This window comes from Siphateles boraxobius, unplaced genomic scaffold, assembly GCF_051911475.1.
Source record: "Siphateles boraxobius isolate OS27281-9 unplaced genomic scaffold, OSU_SipBor_1 89, whole genome shotgun sequence".
NCBI classification, from domain to species: Eukaryota; Metazoa; Chordata; class Actinopteri; order Cypriniformes; family Leuciscidae; genus Siphateles; species Siphateles boraxobius.
In genome coordinates, this window is record NW_027509218.1 from 2540478 (window position 1) to 2560908 (window position 20431).

Genomic DNA, 20431 nt, shown 5'->3' on the forward strand with positions numbered 1-20431 from the left:
AGTTTATGAGTTTATGATTTCATGAGTTCATGAGTTCATAAGTTTATGAATTCATGAGTTTATAAGTGTACGAGTTTATGAGTTTAGAGTTTATAAGTTTAAATGAGTAAGAGTTCAGAGTTTATTAATTTATGAGTTTGAGTTCATAAGAGTTTGAATTCATGAGTTTATAAGTGTATGAGTTTATAAGTGTATGAGTTTATGAGTTTAGAGTTTATAAGTTTAAATTAGTCTATGAGTTCAAGTTTAGAGTTTATTAATTTATTATGAGTTTAAGAGTTTAAGTGTAGATAGATAAGTGTCATAGATATATGAGTTTATTAGTTTAAATGAGTCTCAATGGCTCATATAGTATATAGAATGGCAGTTTGATTCAGTCTAGATCTTCAAGGTATTTAGATTTGAATTTTTGACAGTTGGGGAGTTTGAAAATCTGTGCCCGGTTGCATAAAGCACCTTAAGTTTTTCCCTTAAGTATGATACTTAAGGGGCGATTTCCCCTTACCTAAGAGAATAACTTAAGGTTGTTGCATATAATCTCTTAAACGGTTCTCTTAGGTAAGGGAAACATTTAAGTGTTTCACGACAGCGATCCTGGATTCACGTTATAAAAGTCTGTTGTTGCCATAGATACGCAAAACACTAACACTAGCAATTACGCGTTTTCATCAAATAAAGTAGGCTAATAAAGTAGGCTAGGATATCGGAATGGATAAAGAAAACAAAAAAAGAAAGCCTAATTGGACAGAGGAGGAGAAATGCATTCTTCTTGACGAATATGATAAAAGAAAAACAATTTTGAAAAGCAAACTAAATCCCCATGTAACTGCTGCAAAAAAACAGAAACAGTGGGAAGAAATAACGGAAAAAATCAACGCAAGGAATCTTGATGTGAAGAGGACGGTTCAGGAAGTCCTTAAAAAATATGAAAACATCACTGTGGTCGCAAAAAAAGAGTTGAGCGCTTATAAGAAAGAAGCCAACAAAACAGGTAAGATTGAGCAAGACTAGCGCTACGCTTTTAAGATTGTAAGCACCGCACCCTGGTGAAGAGTGCGCTTTATTGCTGTACAGTGTTAAGACCTAACGATTACAAAACTGACCAACAGGTGGAGGACCCCCACCGGCTGAGTTGTCGGACTGTACTATAATGGTACAAAACATCATTGGAGCTGACTCACCTGTCCTGTCTGGCATCTGTGGCGGTTTAGAGAGTGAAGCTGAACCAGTGCAACAGTGTAACATAGAGTGAGGCATTAAGTTATTTTCCTGTATCATCATATAATAACAGTGGCTTAGAGGATACATTATTATTTTGACATCATTAGAGACATAATACGTTATAACATAATGATTTTACTGACATTAATGTCACATTTAGACCCTTGCAGCACTCTGAAAAACAACTTCAGCACCATCAGATCGTCAGCAGAACGCCGATACAGGCAACCCCTAAGTAATGATTTATGTTAACTATTGCTTCAGCCTATAATTAATCCAACGAACAGCTTTAATATTATTTTTTAAGATTTTCTTAATTTTCCCCATTACTTGCGTATTTCAGAAGACCGCAAATATCACCTGCAGCCAAATCAAGAGAAGATGTGCTGGAACTGCAGAGAGAGGTTCTGCAGCTTCAAAAGGAGAAACTGCAGCTGGAGATTGAAAAACTAAAGAAGGAGACGGAAAATCAGGAGCTCTATAATTTTATTCTAAATAACAAACTTTTACAGCTAAAGGCTGAAGGAAAAATAACAATAACTACAATTGAGTAATTTTTTGACAATTGTTTTTTTAGATTTCAGATTGTGTGTGTGTGTGTGTGTGTGTGTGTGTGTGTGTGTGTGTGTGTGTGTGTGTGTGTGTGTGTGTGTGTGTGTGTGTTATAATAATAAAAACTACTACTACTACTACTACTACTACTTCTTATTTCTTCTTATTAAGATGACTACTATTAATACAACTATATTATCAGTTAAAGAAAGCATTTACAATGGCATCTCTAGCAGCATATCCAGCCTGTTGGAAATCGTGATTTTGAATCAGATGCAGTTCCTCATAGCCCTCTTCATTCCCGTGCTCATCCTCTTCTTCGATAGCAGAATACGTCTTGGAAAGGTTGAAGAGCACAACACACGCTACAATAATTCTGCATGCCCTTGAAGGCTCAATACGCAGTTCGCTGTGGAGACAGTGAAACCTGCGCTTCAGCTGTCCGATGGTCCTCTCAATAATCGACCTTGTGTGGGTCAGCGCATTATTGTACTTTTCCTAAACGGGTAAAAAAAATAAAGAAAAAATAATAAAGATTTTTACCAGTAGGCTATAAACAGTGCTTTAAGATAAATACTATGAAGGTAATGTATTGCATAAAAGATTTTCTTTCAGAGTGCAAAATATTTGAGGCTTTGATTATTTTAAAACATACCCAAATCAGGTAAGGTGTTACAGAATTGACAACGTGTAGCAGCAACACAATAGAAAGTGCATACCTATTTTAAATACATATTTTAATACATTTATAATTCAGTAAACTACTGCTAATATTTCTTTAATGCTCACAATTTGATTAACATTTTCCATGCAAATCTTTTAGGCACCAAATTATACCTTCATAGGAATATACGTATTAATTAATTACATGCCTGTGCAGCATTACGGGGATTCATGAAGGGCGTCATGAGCCATGGACGGCAGGGGTAACCACTGTCCCCAAGCAGGAGACCAGTGTGCACTCCAGCTTCAAAATCACTCCCTAGTTTGCTCTCCGCCAAAATCCTGGAGTCATGTGTACTCCCGGGCCATGATGCAACAAAATTTGTAATTTTGCAGAGATGGTCACACACTAATTGTACATTAATTGAATGGTAGCCTTTTCGGTTTACGTACTGGTCTTCGTGTGTTTGGGGCGCCTGTATTCTGATATGTGTGCCGTCAATAACACCACATATGCGAGGAAAACCTGCTTTCCGAAAAAAACTGGTTTGAATGACCTCCTGGTCATGATGGGATGGAAACTTGACCGTTGCATTTAAATGACGGGAAAGAGCCCCCGCAACCCGGTGAACCACTCTGCTGACAGACGATTTATGCACGTGGAAAACATCTCCCACTACCGTCTGAAAACTTCCAGTTGCAAAAAAACGCAGTGCTATAAGCAGTTGTAACACTGCAGGTAAAGAGTGGTTGCGATGTGTGACATGGTCAAGGTCGCCGTCTAGTTTGTTAGCGATGTCAAAAATTGCGCGTCGATCAAACCGGTATTCAAGCAACAATTTTTCATCGCTAAGATGGTCCAAAGGGTTCTCCCGATCTCTAAAAATTCGTCTTTGCACATAATTATCTTCAACTGGTTCCATAAATTCAGCCATGTCATCTTATTTCAGTCCGCGTTACTCTTAAGGTTACGATTTCCAAACCTTAAATTATACTTAGGGAAATGACCGTTAAGGGGTTTTATGCAACAGTTAACGCTTTTTAAGGGATTACTTAAGGGAAAAAACAGCATTTAAGGGAAATTCTAAGTGTTTATGACGTTTCACTTAAAAAAACCGTTAAGTAACACTTAAGGGTATTTTTCTGCAACACCCTTAGATTTAAGGGAAACATAAGGGCGAACTTAAGGGAAAATGTCACTTAAGGTGCTTTATGCAACCGGGCACTGAACATTCCGCAATGTTAAGTCAATGGGAGTTTTTTCCGACTTTGATCGTCATTTTTAGGAAAACCGATAGGAAGTCCGATCAGTTAGAAAAGATATAGCATACCGAGTCAGAACAGTCTGAGTGTCTGAGCCGAGTTTGGAGTATGTGGAGTTAAAGCTCTAGGAGGAGATAGAGTTGTGAATTTTTGACAGAATAATAATAATAATAACTAGAAAAAGTTCGTCGAGACAAACTTTAAGTTGGCTTGTGAAAGTGTGGACCAATAAGTTTGAAGCAGTTTAATGTAGTTTGAAGTTTAAAGTAGTTTGAAGTTTAAATTAGTTTGTATTTTAAAGTAGTTTGAAGTTTAAATTAGTTTAAATTAGTTTGAAGTTTAAATTAGTTTAAAGTTTAAATTAGTTTAAAGTTTTAATTAGTTTAAAGTTTAAAGTTGTTTAAAGTATAGTTTGAAGTAATTTAAAGTTGATAGGGTGTTTCTAATTGGTTGCTAGGGTGTTCTGGATGGTTGCTAGGCGGTTGGTAAGGTATTTTAGGTGGTTGCTTGGGTGTTCTGGGTGGTTACTAAGGTATTTTGGTTGGTTGCTAGGGTTTTCTGGGTGGTTACTAGGTGGATGCTAGGCAGTTGCTAGGGTGTTCTGGGTAGTTGCTATGGTGTTGCTAGGGTGTTTTAAGGTATTTTGGGTGGTTGCTAGACAGTTGCTAGGGTGTTCTGGATAGTTGCTATGGTGTTGCTAGGTTGTTCTAGGCTATTTTGGGTGGTTGCTATGGTGTTGCTAGGGTGTTTTAAGGTATTTTTGGTGGTTGCTAGGGTGTTCTGGGTGGTTGCTAGGCGGTTGCTTGGGTGTTCTGGGTGGTTGCTATTGTGTTGCTAGGGTGTTTTAAGGTATCTTGGGTGGTTGCTAGGGTGTTATGGGTGGTTGCTAGGCAGTTGCTAGGGTGTTTTGGGTGGTTGCTATGGTGTTTCTAGGGTATTTTGGGTGGTTACTATGGTGTTGCTAGGGTGTTTTAAGGTATTTTGGGTGGTTGCTAGGCAGTTGCTAGGGTTTTCTGGGTGGTTGCTATGATGTTGCTAGGGTATTCTAGGGTATTTTGGATGGTTGCTATGGTGTTGCTAGGCTTTTTTAAGGTATTTTGAGTGGTTTCTAGGGTGTTCTGCGGGGTTGTTAGGCAGTTGCTAGAGTGTTCCAAGCTTTTTTGGGTGGTTGCTAGGGTGTTCTGGGTGGTTGCTATGGTGAACTATTTATGAGTTTAAAAGTTCATAAGTGTATGAATTCATGAAAGTTCATAAGTGTATGAATTCATGAGTTTATAAGTTTATGAGTTTATAAGTGTATGATTTCATGAGTTCATACGTGTCAAAGTTTATGAGTTTAGAGTTTATAAGTGTAAATGAGTAAGAGTTCAGAGTTTATTAATTTATGAGTTTAAGAGTTCATAAGTGTATGAATTCATGAGTTTATAAGTGTACGAGTTTTTGAGCTCTGAGTTCATACGTGTATGAATTCATGAGTTCATAAGTGTATGAATTCATGAGTTCATAAGTGTATGAATTCATGAGTTCATAAGTGTCAAAGTTTATGAGTTTAGAGTTTCTAAGTTTAAATGAGTAAGAGTTCAGTCTATTAATTTATGAGTTTAAGAGTTCATAAGTGTATGAATTCATGAGTTTATAAGTGTATGAGTTTATGAGCTCTGAGTTTATAAGTGTATGAATTCATGAGTTCATAAGTGTATGAATTCATGAGGTTATAAGTGTACGAGTTTATGAGTTTAGAGTTTATAAGTTTAAATGAGTAAGAGTTCAGAGTTTATGAGTTAATTTATGAGTTTAAGAGTTTATAAGTGTAGGAGTTTATAAGTGTAGGAGTTTATAAGTGTACGAGTTTATGAGTTTAGAGTTTATAAGTTTAAATGAGTCTAAGAGTTCAAGTCTAGAGTTTATTAATTTATTATGAGTTTAAGAGCTTAAGTGTAGATAGATAAGTGTCATAGATATATGAGTTTATTAGTTTAAATGAGTCTCAATGGCTCATATAGTATATAGAATGGCAGTTTGATTCAGTCTAGGGCTTCAAGGAGTTTAGATTTGAATGTTTGGCAGTTGAGGAGTTTGAAAATCTGAACATTCCGCAATGTTAAGTCAATGGGTGTTTTTTGGGGGTTTTGATCGTCATTTTTAGGAAAACCGTAAGTCCGATCAGTCTGAAAAGATATAGCACACCGAGTCAGAACAGTTTGAGTGTCTGAGCCGAGTTTGGAGTATGTGGAGTTAAAGCTCTAGGAGGAGTTAGAGTTGTACATTTTTGCGCTCAGAAGAATAATAATAACTAGAAAAAGTTCGTCGAGACAAACTTTAAGTTGGCTTGTGAAAGTTTGAACCAATAAGTTTGAAGAAGTTTAAAGTAGTTTGAAGTTTAAAGTAGTTTAAAGTTTAAATTAGTTTAAAGTTTAAAGTTGTTTAAAGTAAAGTTTGAAGTAATTTAAAGTTGATAGGGTGTTTCTAGTGGGTTGCTAGGGTGTTCTGGGTGGTTGCTAGGTAGTTGCTAAGGTATTTTAAGTGGTTGCTAGGGTGTTCTGGGTGGTTGCTAGGTGGTTGCTAAAGTATTTTGGTTGTTTGCTAGGGTTTTCTTGGTGGTTGCTAGGCAGTTGCTAGGATGTTCTGGGTGGTTGCTCTGGTGTTGCTAGGGGTTTCTAGGCTAATTTGGGTGGTTGCTATGGTGTTGCTAGGTTGTTTTAATGTATTTTGTGTGGTTGCTATGGTGTTCTGAGTGGTTGCTAGGCAATTGCTAGGGTGTTCTGGGTAGTTGCTATGGTTTTGCTAGGGTGTTCTAAGCTATTATGGGTGGTTGGTATGGTGTTGCTAGGTTGTTTTAAGGTATTTTGTGTGGTTGCTAGGGTGTTCTGGGTGGTTGCTAGGCAGTTGCTAGGGTGTTCTAGGGTATTTTAGGTGGCTGCTATGGTGTTGCTAGGGTGTTTTAAGGTATTTTGGGTGGTTGCTAGGGTGTTATGGTTGGTTGCTAGGCACTTGCAAGGGTGTGCTGGGTGGTTGCTGTGGTGTTGCTAGGGTGTTCTAGGCTATTTTAGGTGGTTGCTATGGTGTTGCTAAGGTATTTTAAGGTATTTTGGGTGGTTGCTAGGGTGTTATGGGTGGTTGCTAGGCAGTTGCTAGAGTGTGCTGGGTGGTTGCTATGGTGTTGCTAGGGTGTTTTAAGGTATTTTGGGTGGTTGCTAGGGTGTTCTGGGTTGTTGCTAGGCAGTTGCTAGGGTGTTCTGGTGGTTGCTAGGGTGTTGCTAGGGTGTTCTAGGGTATTTTGGGTGGTTGCTATGGTGTTTCTAGGATGTTTTAAGGTATTTTGGGTGGTTGCTAGGGTGTTCTGGGTGGGTGCTAGGGTGTTCTGGGTGGTTGCTAGGCAGTTGCTAGGGTGTTCTGGTGGCTGCTAGGGTGTTGCTAGGGTGTTCTAGGGTATTTTGGGTGGTTGCTATGGTGTTACTAGGGTGATTTAAGGTATTTTGGGTGGTTGCTAGGGTGTTCTGGGTGGTTGCTAGGCAGTTGCTTGGGTGTTCTGGGGGTTGCTAGGCAGTTGCTAGGGTGTTCTATGGTATTTTGGGGGGTTGCTATGGTGTTGCTAGGGTGTTTTAAGGTATTTTGGGTGGTTGTTAGGGTGTTCTGGGTGGTTGCTAGGCAGTTGCTAGGGTGTTCTAGGGTATTTTAGGTGGTTGCTATGGTGTTGCTAGGGTGTTGTATGAATTCATGAGTTCACAGACACACACACACACACACTTACACATTGGTTTTTGAATTTAGAGTTTATAAGAATTCATGAGTTCACAGACACAGACACACACACACACACACTTACACATTGGTTTTTGAATTTAGAGTTTATAAGTGTATTATTTCATGAGTTTATAAGTGTACGAGTTTATGAGTTTAGAGTTGTTTAAATGAGTAAGAGTTCAGAGTTGATTAATTGATGAGTTTGAGTTCATAAGTGTATGAATTCATGAGTTTATAAGTGTACTAGTTTATGAGTTTAGAGTTTATAAGTTTAAATGTGTAAGAGTTCAGACTTTAGTAATGTATGAGTTTGAGTTCATAAGTGTATGAATTCATGAGTTTATAAATTTATGAATTCATGAGTTCATAAGTGTATGAATTCATGAGTTCATAAGTGTATGAATTCATGAGTTTATAAGTGTACGAGTTTATGAGTTTAGAGTTTATAAGTTTAAATGAGTAAGAGTTCAGAGTTTAATTTATGGGTTTGAGTTCATAAGTATGAATTCATGAGTTTAAGTGTATGAGTTAATACGTGTACGAGTTTTTGAGTTTAGAGTTTATAAGTTTAAATGAGTAAGAGTTCAGAGTTTATTAATTAATGAGTTTGAGTTCATAAGTGTATGAATTCATGAGTTCATAAGTGTATGAATTCATGAGTTTATAAGTGTACGAGTTTTTGAGTTTAGAGTTTATAAGTTTAAATGAGTAAGAGTTCATGAGTTTATAAGTGTATGAGTTTATAAGTGTACGAGTTTATGAGTTTAGAGTTTATAAGTTTAAATGAGTCTAAGAGTTAAAGTTTAGAGTTTATTAATTTATTATGAGTTTAATAGTTTAAGTGTAGATAGAAAAGTGTCATAGATCGATTAGTTTATTAGTTTAAATGAGTCTCAATGGCTCATAGTATATAGAATGGCAGTTTGATTCAGTCTAGGGCTTCAAGGAGTTTAGATTTGAATTTTTGGCAGTTGGCCAGTTTGAAAATCTGAACATTCCGCAATGTTAAGTCAATGGGAGTTTTTTCCGAGTTTGATCGTCATTTTTAGGAAAACCGTAAGTCCGATCAGTTAGAAAAGATATAGCACACTAAGTCAGAACAGTCTGAGTGTCTGAGCCGAGTTTGGAGTTTGTAGAGTTAAAGCTCTAGGAGGAGTTAGAGTCAAAAATTTTAGTGGTAATAAAAAGAATAATAATAATAATAAGTTTAAATAGGATTTCAGTAAGTTGGCTCTCACAAGCCAACTTAATAAGTTTAAATAGGATTTCAGTAAGTTGGCTCTCACAAGCCAACTTAATAAGTTTAAATAGGATTTCAGTAAGTTGGCTCTCACAAGCCAACTTAACTAGAATGTACATTTCCAGAAAAAAATGTGAAGTGGTGCTTGCAGTGGCAAAACTCGCCTCTCGGTTGCTAGAGTGTGGTACATTATTGCATACGAGCCAACAACCATGTCTGTACGATATTGTGGAGCTGAGATATGGCTTATTCATGTGTTTGTATGGTTACTAGGGTACTCTATATGGTTGCTATGGTCTGCTTATACAGTTTATGAGATGATATTTAAAGACTAGTTGACAGTCTGACTATGTTTCTACTATTGTCTGGAGCTGAAATATGGCTTGTAAATGTTGTTTTATGGTTGCTATGGTGCCCCAAGTGGTTGCTAGGGCACAGCTATGAAGTTATTATGTTACTACTTATTGGCCTCTTGATATGCCGAGTCAAAAGAGCCCAATCCCAAGTCTCTATGACCTCCTGGTCAAAAGATATGATCTCACAAATTTTGTGACAATGTTAAGTCTATGGGACTTTTTTCGGCCGATTTAACGCCCGCCGGATGATCATCGTAGACCCGATCGCTTAGAAAAGACATAGCACACCTCTCCTCAATGAACCGGTCGATTTGACACCTCATTCATGGGTCTACGACAAAAGCTGCGGGAGGAGTAGCGTGTCGAAGTTTTGTCTAGGTGAATAGTAATCACAATACTAGAATGTACATTTCCAGAAGAAAATGTGAAGTGGTGCTTGCAGTGGCAAAACTCGCCACTCGGTTGCTAGGGCGTTGCTAGGCGGTTGCCAGGGTATTCTGGGTGGTTGCTATGGTGTTACTAGGCGGTTGCTACGGTGTTCTGGGTGGTTGCTAGGGTGTTGCTAGGCAGTTGATAGGGTGTTGCTAGGGTAGTTGCTATGGTGTTGATAGGAGGTTGCTAGGGTATTCTGGGTGGTTGCTAGGGTGTTGCTAGGCGGTTGCTATGGTGTTCTGGGTGGTTGCAATGGTGTTGCTAGGCGGTTGCTAGGGTATTCTGGGTGGTTGCTAGGCGGTTGCTAGAGTGTTCTGGGTGGTTGCTAGGGTGTTGCTAGGCGGTTGCTAGGGTATTCTGGGTGGTTGCTATGGTGTTGCTAGGTGGTTGCTAGGGTGTTCTGGTGGTTGCTAGGGTGTTCTGGGTGGTTGCTAGGGCGTTGCAAGGCAGTTGCTAGGGTGTTCTGGGTGGTTGCTAGGGTGTTGCTAAGGTGTTACTAGGTGGTTGGTAGTTGTCAAAGATGGTTACTGTTGAGTTTGTAGCATTTTATTGGCATGATTTAGCACTTAGCTAATCAATATTAGCATGTAGCTATTCACTGCTAGCATGTGTAGCATGTAGCAAGTCCTGTTTGCTAGCATGAGTCAAAAGAGCCAACCCCCATCTCTATTGGCCGTCTGAGTAAAATGAGCCTGCCCCTTTGTCTCTATGACACTGTGATCCAGAGTTATGTTCAATATAAAAGCGGTTTCTATGGTGTAGGACGGCCCATTTCATGGGCCGTCCTACACCATAGTAAGTCAATGGGGCAACTTTGGGCCGCTCCTGCCCCCCAGGGGTGCAACTTTTACCCCATTGTGTGGTATGTTCTTACAGAGTCTGTCAGCCTCTTCAAATGTGGTAAATTAGACGTTTCTGCGACATCCTCGTTCCGAGCTACGACTCGTCAAAGTTTGACGCAATGTTAAGTCTATGGGATTTTTCAGCAGGTTTTTCGCCCCTGGGGCGAACATCGTACCCCCGATCCCTTATAAAAGTCATAGCACACCATTCCCGAACAGGCCGCACGTTTTGACACCTCATTCATGGGTCTGTGACAAAAACTGCGGGAGGAGTAGCGCGTCAAAATGTGGCCAGAAGAATAAGAATAAGAACTAGAATGTACATTTCCAGAAGAAAATGTGAAGTGGTGCTTGCAGTGGCAAAACTCGCTACTCGGTTGCTAGGGCGTTGCTAGGCGGTTGCCAGGGTATTCTGGGTGGTTGCTATGGTGTTACTTGGCGGTTGCTAGGGTGTTCTGGTTGGTTGCTAGGGTGTTGCTACGCAGTTGCTAGGGTGTTGTTAGGGTAGTTGCTATGGTGTTGCTAGGAGGTTGCTATGGTATTCTGGGTGGTTGCTAGGGTGTTGCTAGGCGGTTGCTATGGTGTTCTGGGTGGTTGCAATGGTGTTGCTAGGCGGTTGCTAGGGTATTCTGGGTGGTTGCTAGAGTGTTCTGGGTGGTTGCTAGGGTGTTGCTAGGCGGTTGCTAGGGTATTCTGGGTGGTTGCTATGGTGTTGCTAGGCGGTTGCTAGGGTGTTCTGGTGGTTGCTAGGGTGTTGCTAGGCAGTTGCTATGGTGTTCTGGGTAGTTGCTATGGTGTTGCTAGGCGGTTGCTAGGGTATTCTGGGTATTCTGGGTGGTTGCTATGGTGTTGCTAGGCGGTTGCTAGGGTGTTCTGGGTGGTTGCTAGGGTGTTGCTTGGGTGTTCTGGGTGGTTGCTATGGTGTTGCTAGGGTATTCTGGATGGTTGCTAGGGCATTGCTAGGTGGTTGCTAGGGTAATCTGAGTGGTTGCTAGGGCATTGCTAGTGTATCCTGGGTGGTTGCTAGGCTGTTGGTAGGGTGTTCTGGGTGGTTGCTAGGGCATTGCTAGGCAGTTGCTAGGGTGTTCTGGGTGGTTGCTAGGGTTTGGCTAGGGTAATCTGGGTGGTTGCTATGGTGTTACTAGGTGGTTGGTAGTTGTCAAATATGGTTACTGTTGAGTTTGTAGCATTTTATTGGCATGATTTAGCACTTAGCTAATCAATATTAGCATGTAGCTATTCACTGCTAGCATGTGTAGGATGTAGCAAGTCCCGTTTGCTAGCATGAGTCAAAAGAGCCAACCCCCATCTCTATACGATGTTCTGATACAGAGATATAGGTCTTGCAAAACGGTTGCTAGGGTACTCTGTTTGGTTGCTAGGGAGTGGCTTTGCAGCTGCCAATCATGAAGCTCCAAAGTCAATGTGAATGTATAAACCAACCCCCATCTCTATACGATGTTTTGATGCAGAGATATAGGTCTTGCAAAATGGTTGCTAGGGTACTCTGTTTGGTTGCTAGGGAGTGGCTTGGCAGCTGCCAATCATGAAACTCCAAAGGCTGCTTGTCAGTATAAATGATATAAACCAACTCCCATGCCTCTGTGACATTCAGAATGGAAGATATCCCTGTTTGGATTTTGGTTGCTAAGGTGCTCGACAATGGTTGCTAGGGCGTGGCCAGTAAGTGTTGAGGTGACTCAGGATTGGCTGTTTGCTGCCCCGAGTCAAACGAGCCCACCCTCATGTTTCTATGACACTTATATCCTGAGATATCCCTTTGATCTGTTTCAATGGAAGTCTATGGAACTTGTTGCTAAGGAGCTCTAAATGGTTGCTAGGGCGTGGCTTGATAGCTTCACAATGATCCTGAGAGACTGATTGGTCGTCTGAGTAAAATGAGCCCGCCCCTTTGTCTCTACGACACTGTGATCCAGAGTTATGTTCAATATAAAAGCGGTTTCTATGGTGTAGGACGGCCCATTTCATGGGCCGTCCTACACCATAGTAAGTCAATGGGGCAACTTTGGGCCGCTCCTGCCCCCCAGGGGTGAAACTTTTACCCCATTGTGTGGTATATTCTTACAGAGCCTGTCAGCCTCTTAAAATGTGGTAAATTACACGTTTCTGCGACATCCTCGTTCCGAGCTACGACTCGTCAAAGTTTGACGCAATGTTAAGTCTATGGGATTTTTCGGCCGGTTTTTCGCCCCTGGGGCGAACATCGTACCCCCGATCCCTTATAAAAGTCATAGCACACCATTCCCGAACAGGCCGCACGTTTTGACGCCTCATTCGTGGGTCTGTGACAAAAACTGCGGGAGGAGTAGCGCGTCAAAAAGTGGCCAGAAGAATAAGAATAAGAAGAATAAGAATAACTAGAATGTACATTTCCAGAAGAAAATGTGAAGTGGTGCTTGCAGTGGCAAAACTCGCCACTCGGTTGCTAGGGTGTGGTACATGATTGCATACTAGGCAACAAACATGTCTGGACTATGTTCTGGTGCTGAGATATGGCTTATTCATGTTCTTCAGGTGGTTGCTAGGGCATTGCTAAGGTGTTCTGAGTGGTTGCTAGGGTGTTTTGGGTGGTTGCTAGGGTATTCTGGGTGGTTGCTAGGGTGTTCTGGTTGGTTGCTAGGGTATTTTGGGTGGTTGCTAGGGCAGTGCTAGGGTGTTCTGGGTGGTTGCTAGGTGGTTGCTAGGGTGTTCTGGGTGGTTGCTATGGTGTTGCTAGGCGGTTGCTAGGGTATTCTGGGTGGTTGCTAGGGCGTTGCTAGGCGGTTGCTAGGGTATTCTGGGTGGTTGCTAGGGCGTTGCTAGGCGGTTGCTAGGGTGTTCTGGGTGGTTGCCTGGGTGTTGCTAGGCGGTTGCTAGGGTATTCTGGATGGTTGCCAGGGTGTTGCTAGGCGGTTGCTAGGGTGTTTTGGGTGGTTGCTAGGGTGTTGCTAGGTGGTTGCTAGGGTGTTCTGAGTGGTTGCTAGGGTGTTGCTAGGCGGTTGCTAGGGTGTCCTGGGTGGTTGCTAGGCGGTTGCTAGGGTGTTCTGGGTGGTTGCTAGGGCGTTGCTAGGCAGTTGCTAGGGTGTTCTGGGTGGTTGCTAGGGTGTTGCTAGGGTAATTCGGGTGGTTGCTATGGTGTTACTAGGTGGTTGGTAGTTGTCAAAGATGGTTACTGTTGAGTTTGTAGCATTTTATTGGCATGATTTAGCACTTAGCTAATCAATATTAGCATGTAGCTATTCACTGCTAGCATGTTTAGCATGTAGCAAGTCCTGTTTGCTAGCATGAGTAAAAAGAGCCAACCCCCATCTCTATACGATGTTTTGATGCAGAGATATAGGTCTTGCAAACCGGTTGCTAGGGTACTATGTTTGGTTGCTAGGGAGTGGCTTGGCAGCTGCCAATCATGAAGCTCCAAAGTCAATGTGAATGTATAAACCAACCCCCATCTCTATACGATGTTTTGATGCAGAGATATAGGTCTTGCAAAATGGTTGCTAGGGTACTCTGTTTGGTTGCTAGGGAGTGGCTTGGCAGCTGCCAATCATGAAACTCCAAAGGCTGCTTGTCAGTATGAATGATATAAACCAACTCCCATGCCTCTGTGACATTCAGAATGGAAGATATCCCTCTTTGGATTTTGGTTGCTAAGGTGCTCGACAATGGTTGCTAGGGCGTGGCTAGGAAGTGTTGAGGTGATTCATGATTGGCTGTTTGCTGCCCCGAGTCAAACGAGACCACCCTCATGTTTCTATGACAATTCAGTCCAGAGATATCCCTTCGATCTCTTTCAATGGAAGTCTATGGGAGTTGTTGCTAAGGTGCTCTAAATGGTTGCTAGGGCGTGGCTTGATAGCTTCACAATGATCCTGAGAGACTGATTGGTTGTCTGAGTAAAATGAGCCCGCCCCTTTGTCTCTACGACACTGTGATCCAGAGTTATGTTCAATATAAAAGCGGTTTCTATGGTGTAGGACGGCCCATTTCATGGGCCGTCCTACACCATAGTAAGTCAATGGGGAAACTTTGGGCAGCTCCTGCCCCCCAGGGGTGCAACTTTTACCCCATTGTGTGGTATGTTCTTACGGAGTCTGTCAGCCTCTTCAAATGTGGTAAATTACACGTTTCTGCGACATCCTCGTTCCGAGCTACGACTCGTCAAAGTTTGACGCAATGTTAAGTCTATGGGATTTTTCGGCCGGTTTTTCGCCCCTGGGGCGAACATCGTACCCCCGATCCCTTATAAAAGTCATAGCACACCATTCCCGAACAGGCCGCACGTTTTGACGCCTCATTCGTGGGTCTGTGACAAAAACTGCGGGAGGAGTAGCGCGTCAAAAAGTGGCCAGAAGAATAAGAATAAGAAGAATAAGAATAACTAGACAAAGTTCGTCGAGACAAACTTTAAGTTGGCTTGTGAAATTTGGACCGCAAAGTTTGAAGTAGTTTAAAGTAGTTTGAAGTTTAAATTAGTTTAAAGTTTAAATTAGTTTGAAGTGTAAAGTAGTTTAAAGTAGTTTATAGTTTAACTTAGTTTAAAGTTTAAAGTAGTTTATAGTTTAAAGTTTAACTTAGTTTAAACAAATGAGATGGTCCATTTGGAGAGCATATCAGAACGTGAACCCACTGATCCTAATGATGTGAACGAGCAGGACGATGTCCCTGAATACACAGCATCTACCTCTGTCAGTAACACAGCTATGCCACTCGTGGAATCTACCCAACAAAATCATGCTCAGATTCGCAAAATGTACCAGAGCTTGAATCAAACACAAGCTTCCATATTTTATGCAGTGCGAGACTGGTGCAAAAGATGTGTCTCTGGTGAAAACCCACAACAATTTCTGTATTTTTTGAATGGAGGAGCAGGAGTTGGTAAATCGCACGTTATCAAATCGATTCATGCAGAAGCAACCAAGATTTTGCGCAGGCTTCCATGCATACGAGAGCATACTGACATCTCCAAGCCAACAGTTCTTTTATCCTCCTTCACGGGAACCGCAGCGTTTGGAATCTCAGGAAAAACGCTACATTGTCTTCTGAAACTCCCAAGAAGCTTGAAGCCTCCATACCAAGGCCTGGGAAACAGCTTGGATGAAATCAGGGCAGACCTTTCTAATGCACACATTTTAATTATCGACGAAATATCAATGGTGTCAAAACAGTTGTTTGCCTATGTGAACTGGAGACTGCAACCGATTAAAGGAAACCAGAAACCTTTTGGTGGATTATCTATACTAGCTGTAGGAGATTATTATCAGTTACCACCTGTGGGAAGAGCAAAACCACTCTGTGTGTATGAGGACCATGTGCTGGACTTCTGGACAGATAATTTTCAAATGATAACTATGACACAGATCATGAGACAGAGAGATGATCTTGCATACGCTGAGCTGCTCAACAGACTGAGAGTAAAAAAGAAGCACGAGAAGCTGACTGATGCAGACAGGTGCATGTTAGAAACTGTCGTAAGATCCTCCCCTGAAGAGTGTCCAGCTGATGCGTTGCACATCTATGCAACCAATAAAGAGGTCAACAATCACAACAGTGAAGCCATATCCTCCCGCTTTTCAAATATAATTACTATAAATGCACATGATTACAAAAAAGATCCCCGAACAGGAGAAATGAAAAGACAAGCGGCACCATTTAAAGGAGACAATCGTGACCTTATTGACACACTGCAGATTGCTATTGGTGCACGAGTGATGCTAACCAGAAATATTGATGTGGACGGTGGTTAACGGCACCTTTGCCAACGTGGCAAAAATAACAACTCAGACCCGAGATGGATTGGTTCAATTAATTGGTCTTCATTTAGATAACGTGACTGCTGGACAAAAACATCGCAACAAAGCACTGGATGGAGATGACAACATTGTCTATATTGAGAGGTCAGAGGAACCACTGAGAAGAAAAGGAACAATTCGAAGACAATTTCCCATGAAGCTTGCTTTTGCATGTACAATCCATAAAGTGCAAGGAATGACGACTGATCGTGCTGTTGTATCTCTGAAGCACATATTCGAATGAGGCATGGCATACGTTGCACTCAGTAGAACAACATCACTCCGTGGACTGCACATTACTGACTTTGATGAAAAGAAAATCTTCTGTGATCCAGAAATAAGTGCCTCTTTGGAGAACATGCCAAAAGCAGATTTTCACAGTATCCAGCCCATCCTACATATTGTACAGGACTCAAACCTTAATTCAGCTCTTAAAATCATTCATCATAACACAGAGGGACTGGAGTGTCATATGGATGATTTAAAATGCCACCATGAGCTTCTATTGGCTGATGTTTTGTGCCTCACTGAAACACACCTGTCAGGCTCAGCTGTTCCTGCACATCTACATCTGGATGGTTTCACCATGTACAAACGCAACAGGCATGCATCCTACACAAACTATGCACATTTGGCAAACAAGAATGGTGGTGGAGTGGCCATTTATGTGAAGAACAGCTTTCAGGTTTGTCCTCTGATGTACATACAGAATGTTACTGACTTGGAATATTTGGTGTTGAAGATAGAAGCCCCCAAACAAGCACTTCTTGCTATAGTCTACAGACCACCAAGTTATAATTTGGGAGAGTTTTTGGCACATCTGAACGCACTCTTGACATCTCTGGAGATCATCGATTTAAGGCCTCTAATCGTTTGTGGCGACTTCAATGAAGATCAGCTTTCTCATTGCAACAAACCTATTCTCAATTTGTTTGAAGATAAAGGATTCACACAGCTGATCAGCACCGGCACAACAGAAAAAAACACTCTTCTGGACCCTGTCTTCATAAGCGGTGCACACTCAAACGTCAGAGCAGGAGTTCTACAGACGTATTACAGCTATCATGATCCTGTGTATTGTGTTTTAGAATAGATACATCAAAATATATGAAAATATGCATCACACATTCAACACTGCTGTAAGATAACATCTTTATTTTAAGAAAAAATAATGCTAATACAAATAAATGTATACCACTAAACTGTTCACATTTTGTCTACTTCTTGTGTGTATGTGTGTGTGAATCTGTTTGATATAGAGTGTGTGTGTGTGTGTGTGTGTGTGTGTGTGTGTGTGTGTGTGTGTGTGTGTGTGTGTGTGTGTGTGTGTGTGTGTGTGTGTGTGTGTGTGTGTGTGTGTGTGTGTGTGTGTGTGTGTGTTTGTGTTAGTGTTAGATAAGGAATGAATGGAGAGTGAATGTCCTTTCCCAGGATCGCCACCTTGACGTGGTGGAAAGGCTTGTGTGTTCCAGTGATCCCAAGAGTGAGTAATTCTAGTAGTTTTTTTACTCCAGTTTGACTTGCTTAGGGTAAGGTTCCAGACTAAGCGCGATCCAAATAGGCATTAACTAAATAAAATAATTTTTGAAGCATAATTACTTGACTTTGTCTTTCTTGATCTCCCCCCCCCACACACACACACACACGCACTCACTCACTCACTCACACACACACACTCACACTCTCACTAACTCACACAGACACACTCACACACGCACACTCAGACACACTTACTCAGAGTTCTTGAGTTTATAGTAAGAGATTAGAGTTTATTAATTCATGAGTTTATACGTTTAAATGTAAAATTTAGTAATTTGAAGTTAGAAATAGTTTAAAGTTTAAATCAGTTTGAAGTGTAAAGTAGATAGAAAGATGAGTTTATTAAGTTTATAAGTGTATGAATTCATGAGTTCATAAGTGTATGAGTTTAGAATTTAAGTTTAAATTAGTAAGAGTTGAGAGTTTATTAATTTATGAGTTTGAGTTGATAAGTGTATGAATTTACGAGTTCATAAGTGTATGAATTCATGAGTTCATAAGTGAATGAATTCATGAGTTTATAAGTGTACGAGTTTATGAGTTTATATGTTTATGAATTTAAAAGTGTATAAATTTATGAGATTATAAGTTTAAATGAGTAAGAGTTCAGAGTTTATTAATTTATGAGTTTAGATTTTATAAGTTTAAATGAGTAAGTGTCCAGTTTATTAATTTATGAGTTTAATAGTTTATGAGAGTTTATAAGAGTATGAGTTTATGAATTTAGAGTTTATGAGTTTAGAGTTTATTAGTTTAAATGAGTCTAAAAGTTCAATTTTAGAGTTTATTAATTTATTAAGTACAATAGTTAGATGAGTTTATTAGTTTAAATGAGTCTCAATGGCTCATATAGTATATAGAATGGCAGTTTGATTGAGTCTAGGGCTTCAAGGTATTTAGATTTGAAATTTTGACAGTTTGGGAAATCTGAACATTCCGCAATGTAAAGTCAATGGGAGTTTTTTCCGACTTTGATCGTCATTTTTAGGAAAACCGTAAGTCCGATCAGTTAGAAAAGATATAGCATACCGAGTCAGAACAGTTTGAGTGTCCGTGCCGAGTTTGGAGTATGTGGAGTTAAAGCTCTAGGAGGAGTTAGAGTTGTAAATTTGAGTAAGAATAATAATAATAATAATAATAATAATAATAATAATAATAAGTTTAAATAGGATTTCAGTAAGTTGGCTCTCACAAGCCAACTTAACTAGATAAAGTTCGTCGAGACAAACTTTAAGTTGGCTTGTGAAAGTTTGGACCAATAAGTTTGAAGAAGTTTAAATTAGTTTAAAGTTTAAATTAGTTTAAATTTTAAAGTAGTTTGAAGTTGAAATTAGTTTAAAGTTTAAAGTAGTTTAAAGTTTAAAGTTTAAAGTTTTAATGGTTTAAAGTTTAAAGTAGTTTAAAGTTTGAAGTATAGTTTGAAGTTGCTAGGGTGTTTCTAGTGGGTTGCTAAGGTGTTCTGGGTGGTTGCCTGGCGGTTGCTAAGGTATTTTAGGTGGTTGCTAGGGTGTTTTGGATGGTTGCTATGGTGTTGCTTGGGTGTTCTACGGTATTTTGGGTGGTTGCTATGGTGTTGCTAGGGTGTTTTAAGGTATTTTGGATGGTTGCCATGGTGTTCTGGGTGGTTGCTATGGTGTTGCTAAGGTGTTGTAAGGTATTTTGGGTGGTTGCTATGGTGTTCTGGGTGGTTGCTAGGCTGTTGCTAGGGTGTTCTGGGGTTGCTAGGCAGTTGCTAGGGTGTTCTGGTGGTTGCTAGGGTGTTGCTAGGGTGTTCTAGGGTATTTTGGGTGGTTGCTATGGTGTTGCTAGGGTGATTTAAGGTATTTTGGGTGGTTGCTAGGGTGTTCTGGGTGGTTGCTAGGCAGTTGCTAGGGTGTTCTGGTGGTTGCTAGGGTGTTCTAGGGTATTTTGAGTGGTTGCTATGGTGTTGCTAGGGTGATTTAAGGTATTTTGGGTGGTTGCTAGGGTGTTCTGGGTGGTTGCTATGCAGTTGCTAGGGTGTTCTGGTGGTTGCTAGGGTGTTGCTAGGGTGTTCTAGGGTATTTTGGGTGGTTGCTATGGTGTTGCTAGGGTGATTTAAGGTATTTTGGGTGGTTGCTAGGGTGTTCTGGGTGGTTGCTAGGGTGTTCTAGAGCATTTTGGGTGGTTGCTATGGTGTTGCTAGGGTGTTTTAAGGTATTTTGGGTGGTTGCTAAAAAGAAAGAAAGATTGAAAGAAAGATTAGAAAGAAATAAAGATAGATAGAAAGATTAGTTAGAAAGAAAGAGAGAAAGAAAGAAAGAGAGATAGAAAGATTAGTTAGAAAGAAAGAAAGATTAGTTAGAAAGAAAGATTAGTTAGAATGAAAGAAAGTTAGAAAGTAAGATTAGTTAGAAAGAAAGAAAAAAAGAAAGATTGAAAGAAAGATTAGAAAGAAAGAAAGAAAGAAAGAAAGAAAGAAAGAAAGATAGAAAGATTAGTTAGAAAGAAAGAAAGAAAGATTAGTTAGAAAGAAATAGATTAGTTAGAAAAGAAAGAAAGAAAGAAAGAAAGAAAGAAAGATTAGTTAGAAAGAAAGATTAGAAAGAGAGATATAAAGAAAGATAGAAAGATTAGTTAGAAAGAAAGAAAGATTAGTTAGAAAGAAAGAAAGATAGAAAGTAAAATTAGTTAGAAAGAAAGAAAGAAAGAAAGAAAGAAAGAAAGATAGAAAGATTAGTTAGAAAGAAAGAAATATAGAAAGATTATTTAAAAAGAAAGAGAGAAAGAATGAAAGAGAGATAGAAAGATTGTGTTCATAAGTGTATGAAT

The 20431-nt window shown here is 40.2% G+C and overlaps 1 protein-coding gene across 1 annotated transcript; it reads left to right on the forward strand.

The window, feature by feature from the left end:
- The first annotated feature begins 435 nt into the window (after window positions 1–435).
- On the forward strand, window positions 436–4838 carry LOC143731930 (uncharacterized). The gene is made up of 4 exons (XM_077222530.1): window positions 436–991; window positions 1110–1248; window positions 1382–1456; window positions 1565–4838. Exons 1-4 carry the CDS (start codon window positions 709–711, stop codon window positions 1773–1775), a joined length of 708 nt encoding a protein of 235 aa, XP_077078645.1. The 5' UTR covers window positions 436–708; the 3' UTR covers window positions 1776–4838.
- Window positions 4839–20431: the final 15593 nt, after the last annotated feature.

Excerpts from the sequence above, each read along its gene's own strand:
- LOC143731930 (XM_077222530.1), top strand. The coding sequence starts at position 709 with ATGGATAAAGAAAACAAAAAAAGAAAGCCTAATTGGACAGAGGAGGAG. Across the intron at positions 992-1,109 it reads GAAAGAAGCCAACAAAACAG|GTGGAGGACCCCCACCGGCT; the intron begins GTAAGATTGAGC and ends ACTGACCAACAG. Across the intron at positions 1,249-1,381 it reads GTGCAACAGTGTAACATAGA|ACCCTTGCAGCACTCTGAAA; the intron begins GTGAGGCATTAA and ends TGTCACATTTAG.